At 31.8% G+C, this 20,681-nt stretch overlaps 1 protein-coding gene across 1 annotated transcript in view; it reads left to right on the top strand.

The window, feature by feature from the left end:
• Nucleotides 1–6,471, top strand: part of LOC135953227 (substance-P receptor-like) — a 66,748-nt gene extending 60,277 nt beyond the window's left edge. The window contains exon 2 of the mRNA XM_065503009.1: nt 4,140–6,471. Coding sequence (XP_065359081.1) covers nt 4,233–6,332 — 2,100 coding nt within the window. The 5' untranslated portion in view covers nt 4,140–4,232 and the 3' untranslated portion in view covers nt 6,333–6,471. The remainder of the gene's footprint in view (nt 1–4,139) is intronic.
• The last annotated feature ends 14,210 nt before the right edge of the window (nt 6,472–20,681 follow it).

Genomic DNA, 20,681 nt, shown 5'->3' on the forward strand with positions numbered 1-20,681 from the left:
TTAAACTCAGCTACACCTCCTCTATATCCATGGGCAATTTATTACCACTTTTTTTTGATCGACTTCACTGTGCAACGTCCAACAATATATAGAAGTGAGCGGTTTTTCATGCATTTATGCAAAAATTTATACGTCTAAAAATGCTTTATTAAAAAAACATTATTAAAGGACAGAAATCACTAAACAAAACGAATATTATTGAATTATTTTGTTTTTGTGGTTTTTAGTTTTACTAACTGTTTTGTTTAAGAAATCTGTTGCCTATTTTGAGGCTCATAATTTTATTTATAAATACATGCTTATCCGTCCACAAATAATCAGGTAATATTGTGATATTTTCTAAACTGATTTTTTTAGGTATTTAGATTTTTAGATGTTACGCTTTTTCGTCAAATATTTCAACAATGTGAACGTACCTTAACACTTTCAAATAATAGCAACCTCAGTAACCCTATTATTATTATTATTATTATTTTTCATATTACCATTTCATTTGATGATGATGTTTTCAAATCAACATGACAATAATCAACAGCCATCATGTACACAATAAATTTTATCAAATTATATGTATCACAGGCCATTTATATGTTAATCAGAAACTTGTGTTCTGCAGCAGCTGATGAAGACATTTGTCTTCAGCTCCCTGCCACTACTTCGATATATGTAGACATAAATTATTTGTTGGCAATTTAATTGTGAAATTAAATTTTCTTAATACAAAATTCATTTACACACTCTCCAATGCTATTGCTGTTGTTAAATTTATAACAAGTATTAATTGTAATACTTAATAGAAGTGTGTTCTGTTGTATTGTCTAACTTTAGGGCTAATTATGTGTTTTAAATACACAAAGTAATCTGATTATAACTAATTACCCACAGTAACATTGAAGCTATTTTATATTGAGGAGGTTCAATGCTTAAATACTACAGATAACGGCATCTAAATGGCTTCCTTTAGTGTTTTGTTTTAAAACTGTTTGAAGGTCCTTCGTAGATACGAGTTTTGTATTCCTGGTTTGTATTCTACACCCACAATGATGATTTTGTAGGCTTAAAGGCTGTTGTTATTAAAGAGGATTATTGCATAGTAATAAATTCTATTGCATGCAACGTTTTGTTGGTTGCTTATATCTAGTACTCTTGTACTTATTGTACATATATTGTTCTAATACTTATGCTATTTATTGTCTGTGTTAACTATAAAATAAAATTTATAGATTTCATTTGAAACTGTTGCTGACGTGACTTTCAGTGTAAGTGTATTTAGCTTAATTAGGTATTTATGTCATATTTGTTGTCTATAAGCATTTTAAACTTTTAGGGGGTTTCTTTGAAATCATAGTAACAAAAGGTTATTTAATGAATGTCTATAATTTCATTTTTATTTTTTCAATTTATAACACAAACATTGTGGTTATTGTGTGGTTAAATTAAATATACCTACATACATACATACATTATGTGTAAAATTTAATTAAATTTAAATTGTGTGCAAATATTTAAGCAAAATTACTGGGTTTTTTATAAAAAAAAATGTATATAATATTTGGTACTTCTTCAATCCTTGTTAATTCTTCCATACGACTAAAGAGACCGTAAAGTATGTTACTGCTAAAGAGTGAACTAAAAGGCTATAATGTGAACTAAAATAACAATAAGAAATTCTAAATAAATAATTAAGCATTATTAAAGACACGTTCAAACCTATATTATCAAAATTTTCAAATAAAATTCCATATTTCTTAAATGGATCACATTTTACTACACGCAGTTGGAACATTATCATATAGAAGTGTGTTTGTTTTACAGATTTAACAAAGCTAGAGAGCAATGTGTTATGTTTATATGAGATACGGTTTACTCTCTTCATTTTTTGAAAGATTTCAAAAAACCATTTTACAAGCGGATTTTATTTGTGTTACTGTCTAAAAAGTCGAACGTGATATCTGATCCAAGGCGAATTCATTTAAGGTGTTCTCGTCCCTACAACAAGTACAAAAATACAAAATAACATACATTTTTTTTTGCTTTTTACCCAAACTGTCAAAAATCACAAGTAAGGCGAATTCAATATTAAAGTGGAATTTAACAACAAACAAATATTTATTGCTTCATTTCATGTGGAGGATGTTAAAATGTTCGATGAAGATTCAAACGCGTGGAGAAACAGAAGAAATTGAATATAAAACAACAGAAAAAAGTGGACGCATTAAAAACACACATATATATGGCGCGTACCAACACAAACACAAATTTTGACAGTTTGGGTAAAACAGCTGATGATCAGCTGGGCTAACGAATACACCTTATATGAATTTGTCTTGGTCTGATCGTCTAAAGCTGATTTACTTACACCAAAATATGATACAATATGTATTAAAAACGGCTTTAGACGATCACATTTTACGACTCACTTTTGAGACAATAACAAAAATAATATCCAATTGAATCTGAATATTTTGAATCCACTAGACTTCTAATTACCAAGAGATATCCAAATTTCAATTAACTCCTTATTTAATTTTTCTAGTCAGAAAAGTGACTAGTATTTAAAGTTGAACTCAAATAGATCTATCTGTAAACATAAATACCCAAAATATTCAAATCAAATGTTTATGATTCAACGCTACAGTGATCTATAAAGCGAATTGTATTGGTCTTTTGTTAAACTACTTGTATTCAGTAATTAGAAATTAGTGCAAAGGGTAAAGAGTCTTCCAAGAAGGACTTCCGAACTTTGAAAGCTGATAGCAGCCATATTATTGAAGCTACATCTATTGAATTGGCTGTCATTTTTCAGTTTGTTTTGCCAAATCATCAAGGGCGTTCTGAGCAAATGATAAAATTGTTTTATCAAAAGAGAAAATTTTCATCAAAAAAATCATATTTTAAATAAGTTTGTAATTTATAAATTTTTCATTTATGACCCCACAAATTATATATATTCTGGATCGTTATAGATAGCGGAGTCGATATCTATATCAGAATGACTAAGTCATTAATATGTACAATATGTATATCCAATAATAGATATTTCAAAGACTTTTGCTATGGCTTATATAAGGCCAAAGTAAGTCGGACCTACAATGGGCCAAAATCGGGAAAAATATTTTTTGTCCCGAATTTTTTTTCACCAAAAATTTTTTTTTATAATATTTTCAGTTATAAAATTTTGTTCAATAATAAATTAAAAAACAAAAATTTTTAAAAAAAATTAAAAATTTCTTTTTTGTCCTAAAATTTTTTTCGCTAATAAAATAAAAAAAAGGTTGTCAATAGTATTTAATAAGTGTTGTATTGTATTTTGCTGTATTATTAATAACCTGCTGATTTTCAAAAAGTTTGCTGACAAACAGTTTGTAAAATTAAGTAGGTGTCAATTACTTTCTATATGGGCAGAAGTGCAAAAGTCAAGATATGAAATTTTCAGCTATGAATACCATATCTAGTCTTGTTCACTGTCAAAACATCTTTGATATGAGAAATTATGAATTATTACAATTTGTAGTTTTCTTTATTTGGAAAGCGAATGTGTCCCAGTGACTCTAAATTTTCCTTTTAAGCTGTTCACGATTCTCTAATATTTTTGTTTGTTATATTTATTTTGGTAACATTACACAACATCCAAAAAGGGGCTCCACTTGAAAATCATTACAGTACAGCGTCCCAAAATTATGTAAAATAAATATTTTGCTCGAAGAGCCCTTTTCAAAAAAAAAATGTTTTTGTATAGTAGTGTAATCAATTACTTTTCTATTAATACTAAGTACATATAACTTTAAAAAAATCATTAACTTTCTTTAATGAACTTACTTTTTCTCTTAGTAAAAACCATCCTTTTTATATGACAATAATCACTAGAAAACATCAAGCAATTTCTTTGAAACCAAAAGCAACATTGTTTATACCGACACTCGGTCAATATTTTATACAAAATAACAATAGTTTGTGAACTACAGAGAGACATAAAGGGATGAGTTAAAAAATACTAATAATAAAAAAATAAACACACACCCTGCAACAAGAACAACCTTTGTTACTTACGCAGTCTTGTCTTAATTGTAACCTTTTGTTCGTTTAAACTTCCGTTTCCTGTAAAACTAATTAACTTTTCTTTTGTATATATATTTCAGAAAATAATGTATGCCACTAGAAACTGCAACAAAGACTTGTTATTGTACATTACAACGTTGTTATACAACTTGTAAGATAGCAACGACTTCTGCATGCATAAATTGCCAAACAATATGTGTCAATCTTGGAGAAGTCTTGTCATATATAGAAGCACCAAGGAAAAGAACAACAACACGACAACGAACATTGCCACAGCCAAGCAAATGAACAAGAATATTATGATGACAACGGCTGCAGCAAAAACAATGCCAAGAAAACATGCTAACAGACAACAATTACCGCATTTATGGTGGTGGTGGCTTATCATTGGCACAAACTTATTAAGTTTGTGCAGTTTAGCGCAGGCAATCAACAGTAATGATAGCAGAGGCAGCAACAACAAGGAATCAACAATGAAACCAATATTAAAAACTGCAGCTACCACTACAACCCTGGCAACTACAATCAATACCACAAATGCAGTTGATACGGAAATACATTTTGTAAAAACAAAAATAACACAACAACTACACAATGCTGGTGTAGCTGGTGAAATAAAGGAAATTGAAAAACAGCCAGTTGCTGGCAACAAAAGCCTCAATACACTAAGCAACAAAAACACTACCAATACTACTACTACTGCTGGTGCTTCCACTACTACCATGCCCTGGAATGAGTTGAGCGAAAAGTTAATCTTATGGCCCAATGCAACCATAGAATGGTTAAATCTAACGGATGTCTTGAACAGCAACGAATACACACGTACAAAAGCACCGGCCGATCAAGCCGGCAGCGGAAGTGCAAGTGGTGGAAGTTCATTTTCTGCAACAACTTTATCGTTTAACCATTCAGATCGAAATTTATTCACATTTCATGAAGACTGTTTGGCCAACAGCAATACTCTGGCACACATCTGCACCATTGTGCTGTACTCGGTTGTCTGTGTTGTAGGACTTTTTGGCAACACACTTGTCATTTGGGTGGTATTGCGATTTTCCAAAATGCAAACTGTTACCAATATCTACATATTAAATCTGGCCATAGCCGACGAGTGTTTTCTCATTGGCATACCCTTCCTGCTGTACACCATGCGCATTTGTAGCTGGAAGTTTGGTGATTATATGTGCAAGGCCTACATGGTCAGCACTTCGATTACACAATTTACCTCTTCAATATTTTTGCTAATTATGGCGGCCGACAGATATTTAGCGGTTTGTCATCCCATCGAATCGCCCAAGTATCGGACGCTGCGTATAGCCAAATTGGTTTCTGTGTTGGCCTGGTTTACTTCGGCCATTTTAATGTTGCCGGTAATATTGTTTGCCAGCACCGTCATTCAAGAGGACGGCATAAATTATTCATGCAACATCGATTGGCCAGAGGTGTATAAGAAACATTCGGGCACCACCTTTATACTCTATACATTCCTATTGGGTTTTGCCACTCCTTTGTGTTTCATCTTGGTCTTCTATTATTTGGTCATACGCAAATTGCATTCGGTGCAGCAGAAACACACATCGAAAGAAAAGAAACGTTCTCACCGCAAAGTCACACGGCTGGTGTTGACTGTCATCACTGTTTATATTTTATGTTGGCTGCCTCATTGGATTTCTCAGGTTTCGCTGATTAGTGCCTTCGTGGGACAGCGTGAGCTATCCAGATTTGAAATACTACTCTTTCTGCTGTTTGGCTGTCTGGCCTACTCAAACTCAGCCATGAATCCCATATTGTATGCATTTCTCAGTGACAATTTCCGTAAATCATTCACCCGAGCCTTTACCTGCATGAAGCATCACGAAATCGAGGCCCAATTGATTAACGAACACAGCGTTTTCACCCACAAACGTACGGGCAGTGGCAGCAAACGTAAAAACTCCAAACATCTAACAGTGCCTGGTCGTGCTGCTATGCTTAGTGAAAATAACTGCTCCTTTTTGGCCCCAACCACGGTGCACAATAGTGGTGTGGGTGGTGGTTCTTCGTCGGCTACATCAACCTCTACGGCCACCACTGCTACGGACAAGTCTTCAAATATCACAAAAAAACCAAATGAACATTTGAATGGTGATGTGTTGGCGGTGTGTAGTAGTAGTAGTAGTACAACAAACAAAGATGAGGAACGCATACACATGGTGGTGAGCCATGACCAGCGGTCACAGGGTTTTAAAACGGAATTGTGTCATGTGGAAACACAAAATCAAACGGATGTTTAAATGGCTACGAAATATGTGCTGAGTTGTGAAGAGCATTTTTATCACAATTTTATTTGCTAATTGTGGTAATGGAAGTTTTTGGGTAAAATATTTTTAATGTTAAAGTTTTAGATTAAGGGGGAATTAATTTCCAGTTCCTGTGTGTCGAAAGTGAGTCTATGAAAACAATTAAGGGGTTATTTTCTAATTAGTGTCGAAGTTGGTTCCAATTTGTATGCTTTAAATATTGCATTTCGAATATGTTTTCTTTCCAATCGTAGTACACAATAACACTCCAATTTTATTATAGGGAGAAAACAAACTTTTTCGACAAGGCAAGAATTGTGTAAAATCACTCAATATTGAAATCACACATGTTATTGGCAAAATCGCCAATAACATGTGAAATCATGATATTCCCATAAACTTTTCATTCACAATATTTGATTTTGTTCGTAACAACTGTTTATAAAAAAGAAAAATGGTAAAATATTTCTTGTAAAATATTGATTCGCGATAGGTGTGATCATAAACTTATTCAATGTCTTGGTCATTGTTATATGAATTCCGAACAAAAGAACTGCTCATCTTTGAGGCCAAGATCGAAATAAGTCAATATCGTATACTCTGTTCCAAAGTGAAGCGTATCCCAGAGAGAGCATTCTGCATCGATCGAAACAATTGGTAGTTGGCCGTGTGAGGCAAAACTTCCCAACCACTTCATTCTAAATAATTTTAAACAGGTACTGCGTTGTTATGATGGAATATTATGTTTTCATGTCTGGCCACATATTCTAGGTGTTTTTCGACCAATCCTCGCTTTAAACGTATCAATTGCGTTCGGTACAGGTTCGCAGTGATGGTCTGGCTTTGGTATCACAGGTTCACATACGATCTTTACGATTCGGGTTAACGTAATGTGTCTATTTCTTTATAATGTTCAAACATCATTTCGGACATGCAAAATCGCCTTTCAAGGTAATCACGCATTTTTAAGTCGTACATCAATACATACGTTTTCAATCGCTTATCAAATGTTTACTATATTGATCTCAAAGTAATGCTTATGTACTCAAGTCTCGAAAAATATATTTTGTATTTTCTAAAGATTTTCCTCAATTATAAGCCATTGTATTGTTAACAACACAACAAATTGGAGTGGTACCATGGGGGGATCTCGAGATTTAGTAAACATTTCAGAATATTTCGAAGAATAATCAGAAATATAATTGATATAATATTATTTTTAATGTCTGTGGAGATTTTTACTTACATTTTCTATCGAGATGGAAACATCCTTCGGCTTAACATTAATTTCCCTGTGAAATGACATCCTTAGAATCCCATTTCAAAAAATTGGCACGTATTTCCCAGTAGTATGAACTAATTTTTATGAAAACCAATTTTGCACCCATCTATTAAAGATATATAGACTTTGAGCCTAAATAAAAACCAAACTGAAGCGAATTTCGAACTTTAAATTTCGTATGGCCCTGGAATACATGTACATACATATACCAAATGTTATCGATTTCAGAAGAAAAAAGATGCAAAAATTTATTATTTGTAACGAAATTTTTCGTTACGTCCCTTGTATTCGAATGTTTTGCATACAATTTTTTTCGACTCACTCTTCTTTTGAGGCAGTTATAAGGGACGGTGTGGTTTAAGTCCACACTCAGAATAGAACTACGGTAAAAACAAGTTGTTTATGAATATGAAATTAAATATTTTTATTTAAATATCTTTAAATTAAACTCCAAATGTGTAAATAAATTTAAGATTTTAAATTAAGACTAACAGAATGCAAATACATAAATTAATACTATTTATTAACATGTAATACAATTATAAATTAATGGCCATTATTGAAAATTATACTTATCGCATTTATAAATTTAATAATCTCTTAATTATTAATATAAATCATATTTTATATACTTTTGTAAACAGCTAAATTTGAAAATTATGTAAAACATTATGAAAATGTAAATAGTATTTATGATAAAAACCAAACATGTAGTTAAGCGATACATAAATTATTACTAAATAACTTTAAATTATTAATTTTTTAGTAAAAAATTAGGTTTAAAATCTAAAATATTTGTCTAACAAAGACTGTTTTTGTATTATTTATTACTATATTAATGAACAGTGAAAATTAAGTAAATATTTAATTAATCAAAAAAATTTTGCACATTTACAATTTAGTTTGCTTTTTTTGAAATAAATTCACAAAAAACATTGAACTTGCGTTGTTTGTAAACAAAATCTTAAAATATATTGCAAAAAGTTAGTAAAAAAGTTAAATAAAAAGTCAGGCGCAAATAAAAAATAAGCGGAGACTAAAACCCTGACACAGTAGTGCACTTTATTTAAAATAATTTTTTCAATTTTAAAAAATCAATCGTAGAAAAAAATGGTTGTCATTTTCGGATTCAGCGGGTGGCAAAACATATTAATAGGTGTTTTTGGCCCGATTTAAGCGATATTTAAGGAGAAAAATGCAAAAAAATGAATTTTGGGAAAAATGATAAAATATTCTTTTTATTTTTATAAACAAAACATGATACATAAACTGTGTCGCAGAATGTTAGGTGCTATTAAAACAGCAATGACTAAAACCACGTCACTGTGGTCCTTTTTTCCAAAAATATTTTTTTAAATTTTAAAAAATCGATCGGATCCAAAAATGGATTTCATTTAATATCTCCTCTACGTTCCGAGATATTGAACTTTGAAAATGATATTGACAAGGCCAACCGCTTCTAACAACGCTCCTTATAGCTATAAATAAAAGGCTTAATATCTAAATTTCCAGTAAAGCTAGAACCTTAAATTTTGGAGTACTAAAAACAATTAAGATGGGCTATCGATCTGTATTTTCAAAACATTTTAAGCAAAGTGCCACGCCCCTCTGGTATTATGATTTTAAGGCGTAAATAGCGTTTTATTCAAATTTTAATAGTGGACGTGGCAATTTACATTAAAAGTATAGGATTTATTGTTCTTCTCTTTTCGACCTCCACCGCAGTGAAACTTTCAACTTAATATCTCCTCCTCATTCCGAGATATTGAACTTTGAAAATGATATTGACAAGGCCAACAGTTTCTAACAACGCTCCTTATAGCTATATATAAAAGGCTTAATATCTTAATTTCCAGTAAAGCTAGAACCTTAAAATTTGGGGTACTAAAAGCAATTAAGATGGGCTTTCGATCTGTATTTTCAGAAAAGTTCCACGCCTATTAGTTTCCGAAAACGAAAGATGTTTATGATAAATTCCTCAAATAATTGAAGTGGGCGTGGCAGTGGGCGGTAAAAGTAAAGTCTCTGTTGAAGTCCTGATTTCAACCTACACTACGGTGCGACTTTCAGCCCATTATCTCTACTAGTTTCTGAGATATTAAGCGTTGAAAATAATAGTTAGCAGGAATCCACCTACTATTTAATTATGTTCTCCTGGTGTTTGACAAAAAATTGTAAATATTGTTTTTTTCAAAAATATTGGTTTTCTTATAGCTACATTCGGATCATTATGTCGTTGGATCTAGTTTAGCTAGGATAATGAAATTTTGTACGCTAGGAGCAATTAAGATGGACTATCGAACAGTATTTTTAGCAAAGTGCCACGCCCCTTAGGTGTTATGATTTTAAGGCGTAAATAGCGTGTTATTAAAATTTTAATAGTGGACATGGCAATGGACATTAAAAGTATAGGATTTATTGTTCTCCTCTTTTCGACCTCCTCCATAGTGAAACCTTCAACGTAATATCTCCTCTACGTTCCGAGATATTGAACTTTGAAAATGATATTGACAAGGCCAACCGCTTCTAACAACGCTCCTTATAGCTATATATAAAAGGCTTAATATCTTAATTTCCAGTAAAGCTAGAACCTTAAAATTTGGAGTACTAAAAGCAATTAAGATGGGCTATCGATCTGTATTTTCAAAACATGTTAAGCAAAGTGCCACGCCCCTCTGGTATTATGATTTTAAGGCGTAAATAGCGTTTTATTCAAATTTTAATAGTGGACGTGGCAATTTACATTAAAAGTATAGGATTTATTGTTGTTCTCTTTTCGACCTCCACCGCAGTGAAACTTTCAACTTAATATCTCCTCCTCATTCCGAGATATTGAACTTTGAAAATGATATTGACAAGGCCAACCGCTTCTAACAACGCTCCTTATAGCTATATATAAAGGGCTTAATATCTTAATTTCCAGTAAAGCTAGAACCTTAAAATTTGGGGTACTAAAAGCAATTAAGATGGGCTTTCGATCTGTATTTTCAGAAAAGTTCCACGCCTACTAGTTTCCGAAAACGAAAGATGTTTATGATAAATTCCTCAAATAATTGAAGTGGGCGTGGCAGTGGGCGGTAAAAGTAAAGTCTCTGTTGAAGTCCTGATTTCAGCCTACACTATGGTGCGACTTTCAGCCCATTATCTCTACTAGTTTCTGAGATATTAAGCGTTGAAAATAATAGTTAGCAGGAATCCACCTACTATTTAATTATGTTCTCCTGGTGTTTGACAAAAAATTGTAAATATTGTTTTTTCAAAAATATTGGTTTTCTTATAGCTACATTCGGATCATTATGTCGTTGGATCTAGTTTAGCTAGGATAATGAAATTTTGTACGCTAGGAGCAATTAAGATGGACTATCGAACAGTATTTTTAGCAAAGTGCCACGCCCCTTAGGTGTTATGATTTTAAGGCGTAAATAGCGTGTTATTAAAATTTTAATAGTGGACATGGCAATGGACATTAAAAGTATAGGATTTATTGTTCTCCTCTTTTCGACCTCCTCCATAGTGAAACCTTCAACGTAATATCTCCTCTACGTTCCGAGATATTGAACTTTGAAAATGATATTGACAAGGCCAACCGCTTCTAACAACGCTCCTTATAGCTATATATAAAAGGCTTAATATCTAAATTTCCAGTAAAGCCAGAACCTTAAAATTTGGAGTACTAAAAGCAATTAAGATGGGCTATCGATCTGTATTTTCAAAACATTTTAAGCAAAGTGCCACGCCCCTCTGGTATTATGATTTTAAGGCGTAAATAGCGTTTTATTCAAATTTTAATAGTGGACGTGGCAATTTACATTAAAAGTATAGGATTTATTGTTCTTCTCTTTTCGACCTCCACCGCAGTGAAACTTTCAACTTAATATCTCCTCCTCATTCCGAGATATTGAACTTTGAAAATGATATTGACAAGGCCAACCGCTTCTAACAACGCTCCTTATAGCTATATATAAAGGGCTTAATATCTTAATTTCCAGTAAAGCTAGAACCTTAAAATTTGGGGTACTAAAAGCAATTAAGATGGGCTTTCGATCTGTATTTTCAGAAAAGTTCCACGCCTATTAGTTTCCGAAAACGAAAGATGTTTATGATAAATTCCTCAAATAATTGAAGTGGGCGTGGCAGTGGGCGGTAAAAGTAAAGTCTCTGTTGAAGTCCTGATTTCAACCTACACTACGGTGCGACTTTCAGCCCATTATCTCTACTAGTTTCTGAGATATTAAGCGTTGAAAATAATAGTTAGCAGGAATCCACCTACTATTTAATTATGTTCTCCTGGTGTTTGACAAAAAATTGTAAATATTGTTTTTTCAAAAATATTGGTTTTCTTATAGCTACATTCGGATCATTATGTCGTTGGATCTAGTTTAGCTAGGATAATGAAATTTTGTACGCTAGGAGCAATTAAGATGGACTATCGAACAGTATTTTTAGCAAAGTGCCACGCCCCTTAGGTGTTATGATTTTAAGGCGTAAATAGCGTGTTATTAAAATTTTAATAGTGGACATGGCAATGGACATTAAAAGTATAGGATTTATTGTTCTCCTCTTTTCGACCTCCTCCATAGTGAAACCTTCAACGTAATATCTCCTCTACGTTCCGAGATATTGAACTTTGAAAATGATATTGACAAGGCCAACCGCTTCTAACAACGCTCCTTATAGCTATATATAAAAGGCTTAATATCTTAATTTCCAGTAAAGCTAGAACCTTAAAATTTGGAGAACTAAACGCAATTAAGATGGGCTATCGATCTGTATTTTCAAAACATGTTAAGCAAAGTGTCACGCCCCTCTGGTATTATGATTTTAAGGCGTAAATAGCGTTTTATTCAAATTTTAATAGTGGACGTGGCAATTTACATTAAAAGTATAGGATTTATTGTTCTTCTCTTTTCGACCTCCACCGCAGTGAAACTTTCAACTTAATATCTCCTCCTCATTCCGAGATATTGAACTTTGAAAATGATATTGACAAGGCCAACCGCTTCTAACAACGCTCCTTATAGCTATATATAAAGGGCTTAATATCTTAATTTCCAGTAAAGCTAGAACCTTAAAATTTGGGGTACTAAAAGCAATTAAGATGGGCTTTCGATCTGTATTTTCAGAAAAGTTCCACGCCTACTAGTTTCCGAAAACGAAAGATGTTTATGATAAATTCCTCAAATAATTGAAGTGGGTGTGGCAGTGGGCGGTAAAAGTAAAGTCTCTGTTGAAGTCCTGATTTCAACCTACACTATGGTGCGACTTTCAGCCCATTATCTCTACTAGTTTCTGAGATATTAAGCGTTGAAAATAATAGTTAGCAGGAATCCACCTACTATTTAATTATGTTCTACTGGTGTTTGACAAAAAATTGTAAATATTGTTTTTTCAAAAATATTGGTTTTCTTATAGCTACATTCGGATCATTATGTCGTTGGATCTAGTTTAGCTAGGATAATGAAATTTTGTACGCTAGGAGCAATTAAGATGGACTATCGAACAGTATTTTTAGCAAAGTGCCACGCCCCTTAGGTGTTATGATTTTAAGGCGTAAATAGCGTGTTATTAAAATTTTAATAGTGGACATGGCAATGGACATTAAAAGTATAGGATTTATTGTTCTCCTCTTTTCGACCTCCTCCATAGTGAAACCTTCAACGTAATATCTCCTCTACGTTCCGAGATATTGAACTTTGAAAATGATATTGACAAGGCCAACCGCTTCTAACAACGCTCCTTATAAGCTATATATAAAAGGCTTAATATCTTAATTTCCAGTAAAGCTAGAACCTTAAAATTTGGAGTACTAAACGCAATTAAGATGGGCTATCGATCTGTATTTTCAAAACATGTTAAGCAAAGTGTCACGCCCTTCTGGTATTATGATTTTAAGGCGTAAATAGCGTTTTATTCAAATTTTAATAGTGGACGTGGCAATTTACATTAAAAGTATAGGATTTATTGTTCTTCTCTTTTCGACCTCCACCGCAGTGAAACTTTCAACTTAATATCTCCTCCTCATTCCGAGATATTGAACTTTGAAAATGATATTGACAAGGCCAACCGCTTCTAACAACGCTCCTTATAGCTATATATAAAGGGCTTAATATCTTAATTTCCAGTAAAGCTAGAACCTTAAAATTTGGGGTACTAAAAGCAATTAAGATGGGCTTTCGATCTGTATTTTCAGAAAAGTTCCACGCCTACTAGTTTCCGAAAACGAAAGATGTTTATGATAAATTCCTCAAATAATTGAAGTGGGCGTGGCAGTGGGCGGTAAAAGTAAAGTCTCTGTTGAAGTCCTGATTTCAACCTACACTATGGTGCGACTTTCAGCCCATTATCTCTACTAGTTTCTGAGATATTAAGCGTTGAAAATAATAGTTAGCAGGAATCCACCTACTATTTAATTATGTTCTCCTGGTGTTTGACAAAAAATTGTAAATATTGTTTTTTCAAAAATATTGGTTTTCTTATAGCTACATTCGGATCATTATGTCGTTGGATCTAGTTTAGCTAGGATAATGAAATTTTGTACGCTAGGAGCAATTAAGATGGACTATCGAACAGTATTTTTAGCAAAGTGCCACGCCCCTTAGGTGTTATGATTTTAAGGCGTAAATAGCGTGTTATTAAAATTTTAATAGTGGACATGGCAATGGACATTAAAAGTATAGGATTTATTGTTCTCCTCTTTTCGACCTCCTCCATAGTGAAACCTTCAACGTAATATCTCCTCTACGTTCCGAGATATTGAACTTTGAAAATGATATTGACAAGGCCAACCGCTTCTAACAACGCTCCTTATAGCTATATATAAAAGGCTTAATATCTAAATTTCCAGTAAAGCCAGAACCTTAAAATTTGGAGTACTAAAAGCAATTAAGATGGGCTATCGATCTGTATTTTCAAAACATTTTAAGCAAAGTGCCACGCCCCTCTGGTATTATGATTTTAAGGCGTAAATAGCGTTTTATTCAAATTTTAATAGTGGACGTGGCAATTTACATTAAAAGTATAGGATTTATTGTTCTTCTCTTTTCGACCTCCACCGCAGTGAAACTTTCAACTTAATATCTCCTCCTCATTCCGAGATATTGAACTTTGAAAATGATATTGACAAGGCCAACCGCTTCTAACAACGCTCCTTATAGCTATATATAAAGGGCTTAATATCTTAATTTCCAGTAAAGCTAGAACCTTAAAATTTGGGGTACTAAAAGCAATTAAGATGGGCTTTCGATCTGTATTTTCAAAACATGTTAAGCAAAGTGTCACGCCCCTCTGGTATTATGATTTTAAGGCGTAAATAGCGTTTTATTCAAATTTTAATAGTGGACGTGGCAATTTACATTAAAAGTATAGGATTTATTGTTCTTCTCTTTTCGACCTCCACCGCAGTGAAACTTTCAACTTAATATCTCCTCCTCATTCCGAGATATTGAACTTTGAAAATGATATTGACAAGGCCAACCGCTTCTAACAACGCTCCTTATAGCTATATATAAAGGGCTTAATATCTTAATTTCCAGTAAAGCTAGAACCTTAAAATTTGGGGTACTAAAAGCAATTAAGATGGGCTTTCGATCTGTATTTTCAGAAAAGTTCCACGCATACTAGTTTCCGAAAACGAAAGATGTTTATGATAAATTCCTCAAATAATTGAAGTGGGTGTGGCAGTGGGCGGTAAAAGTAAAGTCTCTGTTGAAGTCCTGATTTCAACCTACACTATGGTGCGACTTTCAGCCCATTATCTCTACTAGTTTCTGAGATATTAAGCGTTGAAAATAATAGTTAGCAGGAATCCACCTACTATTTAATTATGTTCTCCTGGTGTTTGACAAAAAATTGTAAATATTGTTTTTTCAAAAATATTGGTTTTCTTATAGCTACATTCGGATCATTATGTCGTTGGATCTAGTTTAGCTAGGATAATGAAATTTTGTACGCTAGGAGCAATTAAGATGGACTATCGAACAGTATTTTTAGCAAAGTGCCACGCCCCTTAGGTGTTATGATTTTAAGGCGCAAATAGCGTGTTATTAAAATTTTAATAGTGGACATGGCAATGGACATTAAAAGTATAGGATTTATTGTTCTCCTCTTTTCGACCTCCTCCATAGTGAAACCTTCAACGTAATATCTCCTCTACGTTCCGAGATATTGAACTTTGAAAATGATATTGACAAGGCCAACCGCTTCTAACAACGCTCCTTATAGCTATATATAAAAGGCTTAATATCTAAATTTCAAGTAAAGCTAGAACCTTATTGCACGCCTATTAGTTTCCGAAAACGAAAGATGTTTATGATAAATTCCTCAAATAATTGAAGTGGGCGTGGCAGTGGGCGGTAAAAGTAAAGTCTCTGTTGAAGTCCTGATTTCAACCTACACTATGGTGCGACTTTCAGCCCATTATCTCTACTAGTTTCTGAGATATTAAGCGTTGAAAATAATAGTTAGCAGGAATCCACCTACTATTTAATTATGTTCTCCTGGTGTTTGACAAAAAATTGTAAATATTGTTTTTTCAAAAATATTGGTTTTCTTATAGCTACATTCGGATCATTATGTCGTTGGATCTAGTTTAGCTAGGATAATGAAATTTTGTACGCTAGGAGCAATTAAGATGGACTATCGAACAGTATTTTTAGCAAAGTGCCACGCCCCTTAGGTGTTATGATTTTAAGGCGTAAATAGCGTGTTATTAAAATTTTAATAGTGGACATGGTAATGGACATTAAAAGTATAGGATTTATTGTTCTCCTCTTTTCGACCTCCTCCATAGTGAAACCTTCAACGTAATATCTCCTCTACGTTCCGAGATATTGAACTTTGAAAATGATATTGACAAGGCCAACCGCTTCTAACAACGCTCCTTATAGCTATATATAAAAGGCTTAATATCTAAATTTCAAGTAAAGCTAGAACCTTAAAATTTGGGGTACTAAAAGCAATTAAGATGGGCTATCGATCTGTATTTTCAAAACATGTTAAGCAAAGTGTCACGCCCCTCTGGTATTATGATTTTAAGGCGTAAATAGCGTTTTATTCAAATTTTAATAGTGGACGTGGCAATTTACATTAAAAGTATAGGATTTATTGTTCTTCTCTTTTCGACCTCCACCGCAGTGAAACTTTCAACTTAATATCTCCTCCTCATTCCGAGATATTGAACTTTGAAAATGATATTGACAAGGCCAACCGCTTCTAACAACGCTCCTTATAGCTATATATAAAGGGCTTAATATCTTAATTTCCAGTAAAGCTAGAACCTTAAAATTTGGGGTACTAAAAGCAATTAAGATGGGCTTTCGATCTGTATTTTCAGAAAAGTTCCACGCCTACTAGTTTCCGAAAACGAAAGATGTTTATGATAAAATCCTCAAATAATTGAAGTGGGCGTGGCAGTGGGCGGTAAAAGTAAAGTCTCTGTTGAAGTCCTGATTTCAACCTACACTATGGTGCGACTTTCAGCCCATTATCTCTACTAGTTTCTGAGATATTAAGCGTTGAAAATAATAGTTAGCAGGAATCCACCTACTATTTAATTATGTTCTCCTGGTGTTTGACAAAAAATTGTAAATATTGTTTTTTCAAAAATATTGGTTTTCTTATAGCTACATTCGGATCATTATGTCGTTGGATCTAGTTTAGCTAGGATAATGAAATTTTGTACGCTAGGAGCAATTAAGATGGACTATCGAACAGTATTTTTAGCAAAGTGCCACGCCCCTTAGGTGTTATGATTTTAAGGCGTAAATAGCGTGTTATTAAAATTTTAATAGTGGACATGGCAATTTACATTAAAAGTATAGGATTTATTGTGAAACCTTCAACGTAATATCTCCTCTACGTTCCGAGATATTGAACTTTTTTTTAAATTTTAAAAAATCGATCGGATCCAAAAATGGATTTCATTTAGGGAGAAAAATGCAAAAACATAATGTTTGCAAAAATTGTCAAATTTTATTTTATAAGTAAAACATGAAACAGAAAATGTGTTACCGACAGTCAGGCGATATAAAAATAGCTGAGACCAAAATATTGTACAGTGGTTGTATTTACTTTTAATTCTTGTACCAATTAAATAATAAGTTAGATCGTTAAAAAAGGAGTACATTTTTAATTAAATACAATAATTTACGCTAAGTACTACATCATTAGAATCTTTTCAACTCATTTGTTAATTTGTCCTTATACTTGTACAGATTTTTTTCACTTCAAAATACTGCCAAGAAATTTATTGATATGCTAGAATAATAATAAAAAAATACAGAAACTGTTACAGAAAGATTATTATGAAAACATAAATTTATTGAAGTTTTATAAAACTATTTTTCTACGCTCATAATTTTAAAAAAGGATGCTTAAAAATATTCTATAAAATTATGCTTTTTACATAGAAATTTTGTTTTATAAAGCAGTGATAAAATTATGAATTATTTAAAATATGTTCTATTAACCTACCAAAACATATTTTGCACATTAATTATTAATAATTGTTAGCTATTTAAACGCTATTGCTTAAAAAATCAACAAATTGTATTAATTGTATGTATTAAAAATACCTTAATAATTTATTCCTAAAAACTATTTCAAATTTACTCTTAAGATTATATATATTGATTGTACTAGTTAGTCTTTTAAAATGCTATTAATAAAAACAATTTTTGGAATAATAAAAAGATCTACATTTCAGATGTTTTTTTATTATCTTTATTCTTTAATAATTCGCATGAATAATTTTGATTTACAAAAAACAGTTTTATGTTTGATTATTTAAATTTAATAGTGCTGTTCTTAGTCAGTGGTTTAGTACACAATTATCAGATTTGTATCTATAAGACGTTATCCTCAGTTTTGGAATAACTTGTGGAATTTTCAAAATGTTTGGGAAGTCTGTGTCATCTTTGCCTTCCAAAGTTTCTGAAAAGAAAGAAAAGTAATTAAATTAGTTATTGTAATAATGCTTTTTTAAGTTTTTATGGAAATGTTTATATTTTTATTTCAATATTTCTCTACTTCGTTGTTTAGTATATTTATTTTTATATCAATTAAATAAATAAAATAAAATGTTTTTCTTGAATATTTCGAATTTAGATTCGAAGTTTTGAACATATTGTAAAAACCTTATATTCTGATACTATATTCAAAATACTTTGAATTTTTTTTCAAACTTTTTAAGTTCGAAATTGAAAAATGTAAATAAAACAAAGTATTTTTTTAAGAATCCTTATGATTTAGAGATTATTTTAACAGATTTAAAAAATATTCGAACAAATGTCCGAATTTTCGAACTTCAATTCAATTCATCAGGGTAAGTATGATCTTGATATTAATTTAACAGTTTTAAAAATGCTTAGATTATAACTTGGAATTTTCATCAGGTATATGCATGATATTCTTGCTGCGAGAACTGGTTCAAAATTCAGTGCAAAATTTTACCTTAATTGACGTTTGTTTGTTAAATAAATGCTTTTAGAAATACCTTAAGCTTATGATGGCCACCCTAGCTCACAGTGGAAAACATTGATGACTTCCTTTACACAAAAACTAACTCTGGCACATTTATGATTTCTGATATAAATTTGGTCAATTGTATATGTATATGTTTTTCTTAAAATGCATCCTGTTAGCAATTAGCAAAAACTTCCAGAAATTATATACCCAGTGGTACGATATTATGAATATCCCGCTATGTTCGTCTGACAATGTTTTAATCCTAAGTAAGTTTTTCTTTTTTTTTTGCTATGTTTTTAATAACTTTTACCAATTATCTGGCAATTAATTTTATATGTACCTGTAAAAGTATTGAATATTTCCTTTCCCAACTGTCACAAAAATGATATATTGGAAAAAGTTGTGTTAAATTTTAACACATTTCCTCCAGTATTAATTACATTTTGACAATAATTAAGACGCTAAACTTGTTATTGAATAAAGTTATCAAAATATCAAAACATGCTTAAAATAAAAATAATGTAATACAGTTTTGCTAAAGTTTTTCTTCATTAACTCATTTGAAGAAAGTTATTCATTTCAAAGAATATCTCTAGGAAAATAGAAGAAAATAGACATATTAAAAGAATATAAAAATATGTAATAAAAAGCAGACACGTATGTAAATTCTTTGAGTGATACCTTTTTATATTTCGACTTAAATGCAACACGTGTTATGAGCGTTATTTAATTGTGCGTAAAACTACACGTTGTGACGTATGAGTGTTATTTAATTGTTTGCGACAAACACGACGTATAAGCGATATTTAATTATGATTTTACAAATATAACTCATACAACGTGAGGCATTTCAAACGTGTGTGTTGTCAAAAGTTAAAGCAGACAGAAGAAGACAGTTTAAAACTTGATGAATTATTTATGTTTAACGTCTTTAAATGAAAATATCTCACACAGAAGGTGTTGGATGTTTGTCATGCCTAAAGTGGTACATGATGTATGATAAATATTTAATTATTGTGAAATTAAATGTTGTGTAGTATTATGCGTACATTAGGGTGGTCATTGTACTTGATAAAAAAATGCATGCATTTCTCATATCCCAAATTTAAAATTTTCTTTAAACCAAATTTCAAAAAATTAAAAATTAGTCTAATAAATGCTAAATGAGAATTAAAAATTACAATTTTCACCGTTGAATCTATTATGGTAGCATTAATTTATTAAAATATATTTTTAAATGTCGAGATATTTAAAAAGTGGCGTTGCTTACCCTTTGTGTGGTTTTCCACACATATCTAATTTATATGTATTTTGCACTAGAAGCAATAATATAAAGATAATCACCCCTATCGCGAATCAATATTTCACATGAAATATGTTCCCTTTTCACATTTATCGTTCATCAACTTTGTTCACGTAAAAAATTCCCCAACATGAGAAATTTTCAGATGGAAATATAACGAAGAAAGAATACTATTTTGAATGTAAAGTTCATGGGAATATCAAGATAGCAATTTTACCTTTGAGGGAAATGGATATTGCATGGGAAAATATGTTATTAATGGTAAATCAAGAATTTTGACTACAAAAATAACTAC

This window comes from Calliphora vicina, chromosome 3 (genome assembly GCF_958450345.1).
Source record: "Calliphora vicina chromosome 3, idCalVici1.1, whole genome shotgun sequence".
Lineage (NCBI taxonomy): Eukaryota > Metazoa > Arthropoda > Insecta > Diptera > Calliphoridae > Calliphora > Calliphora vicina.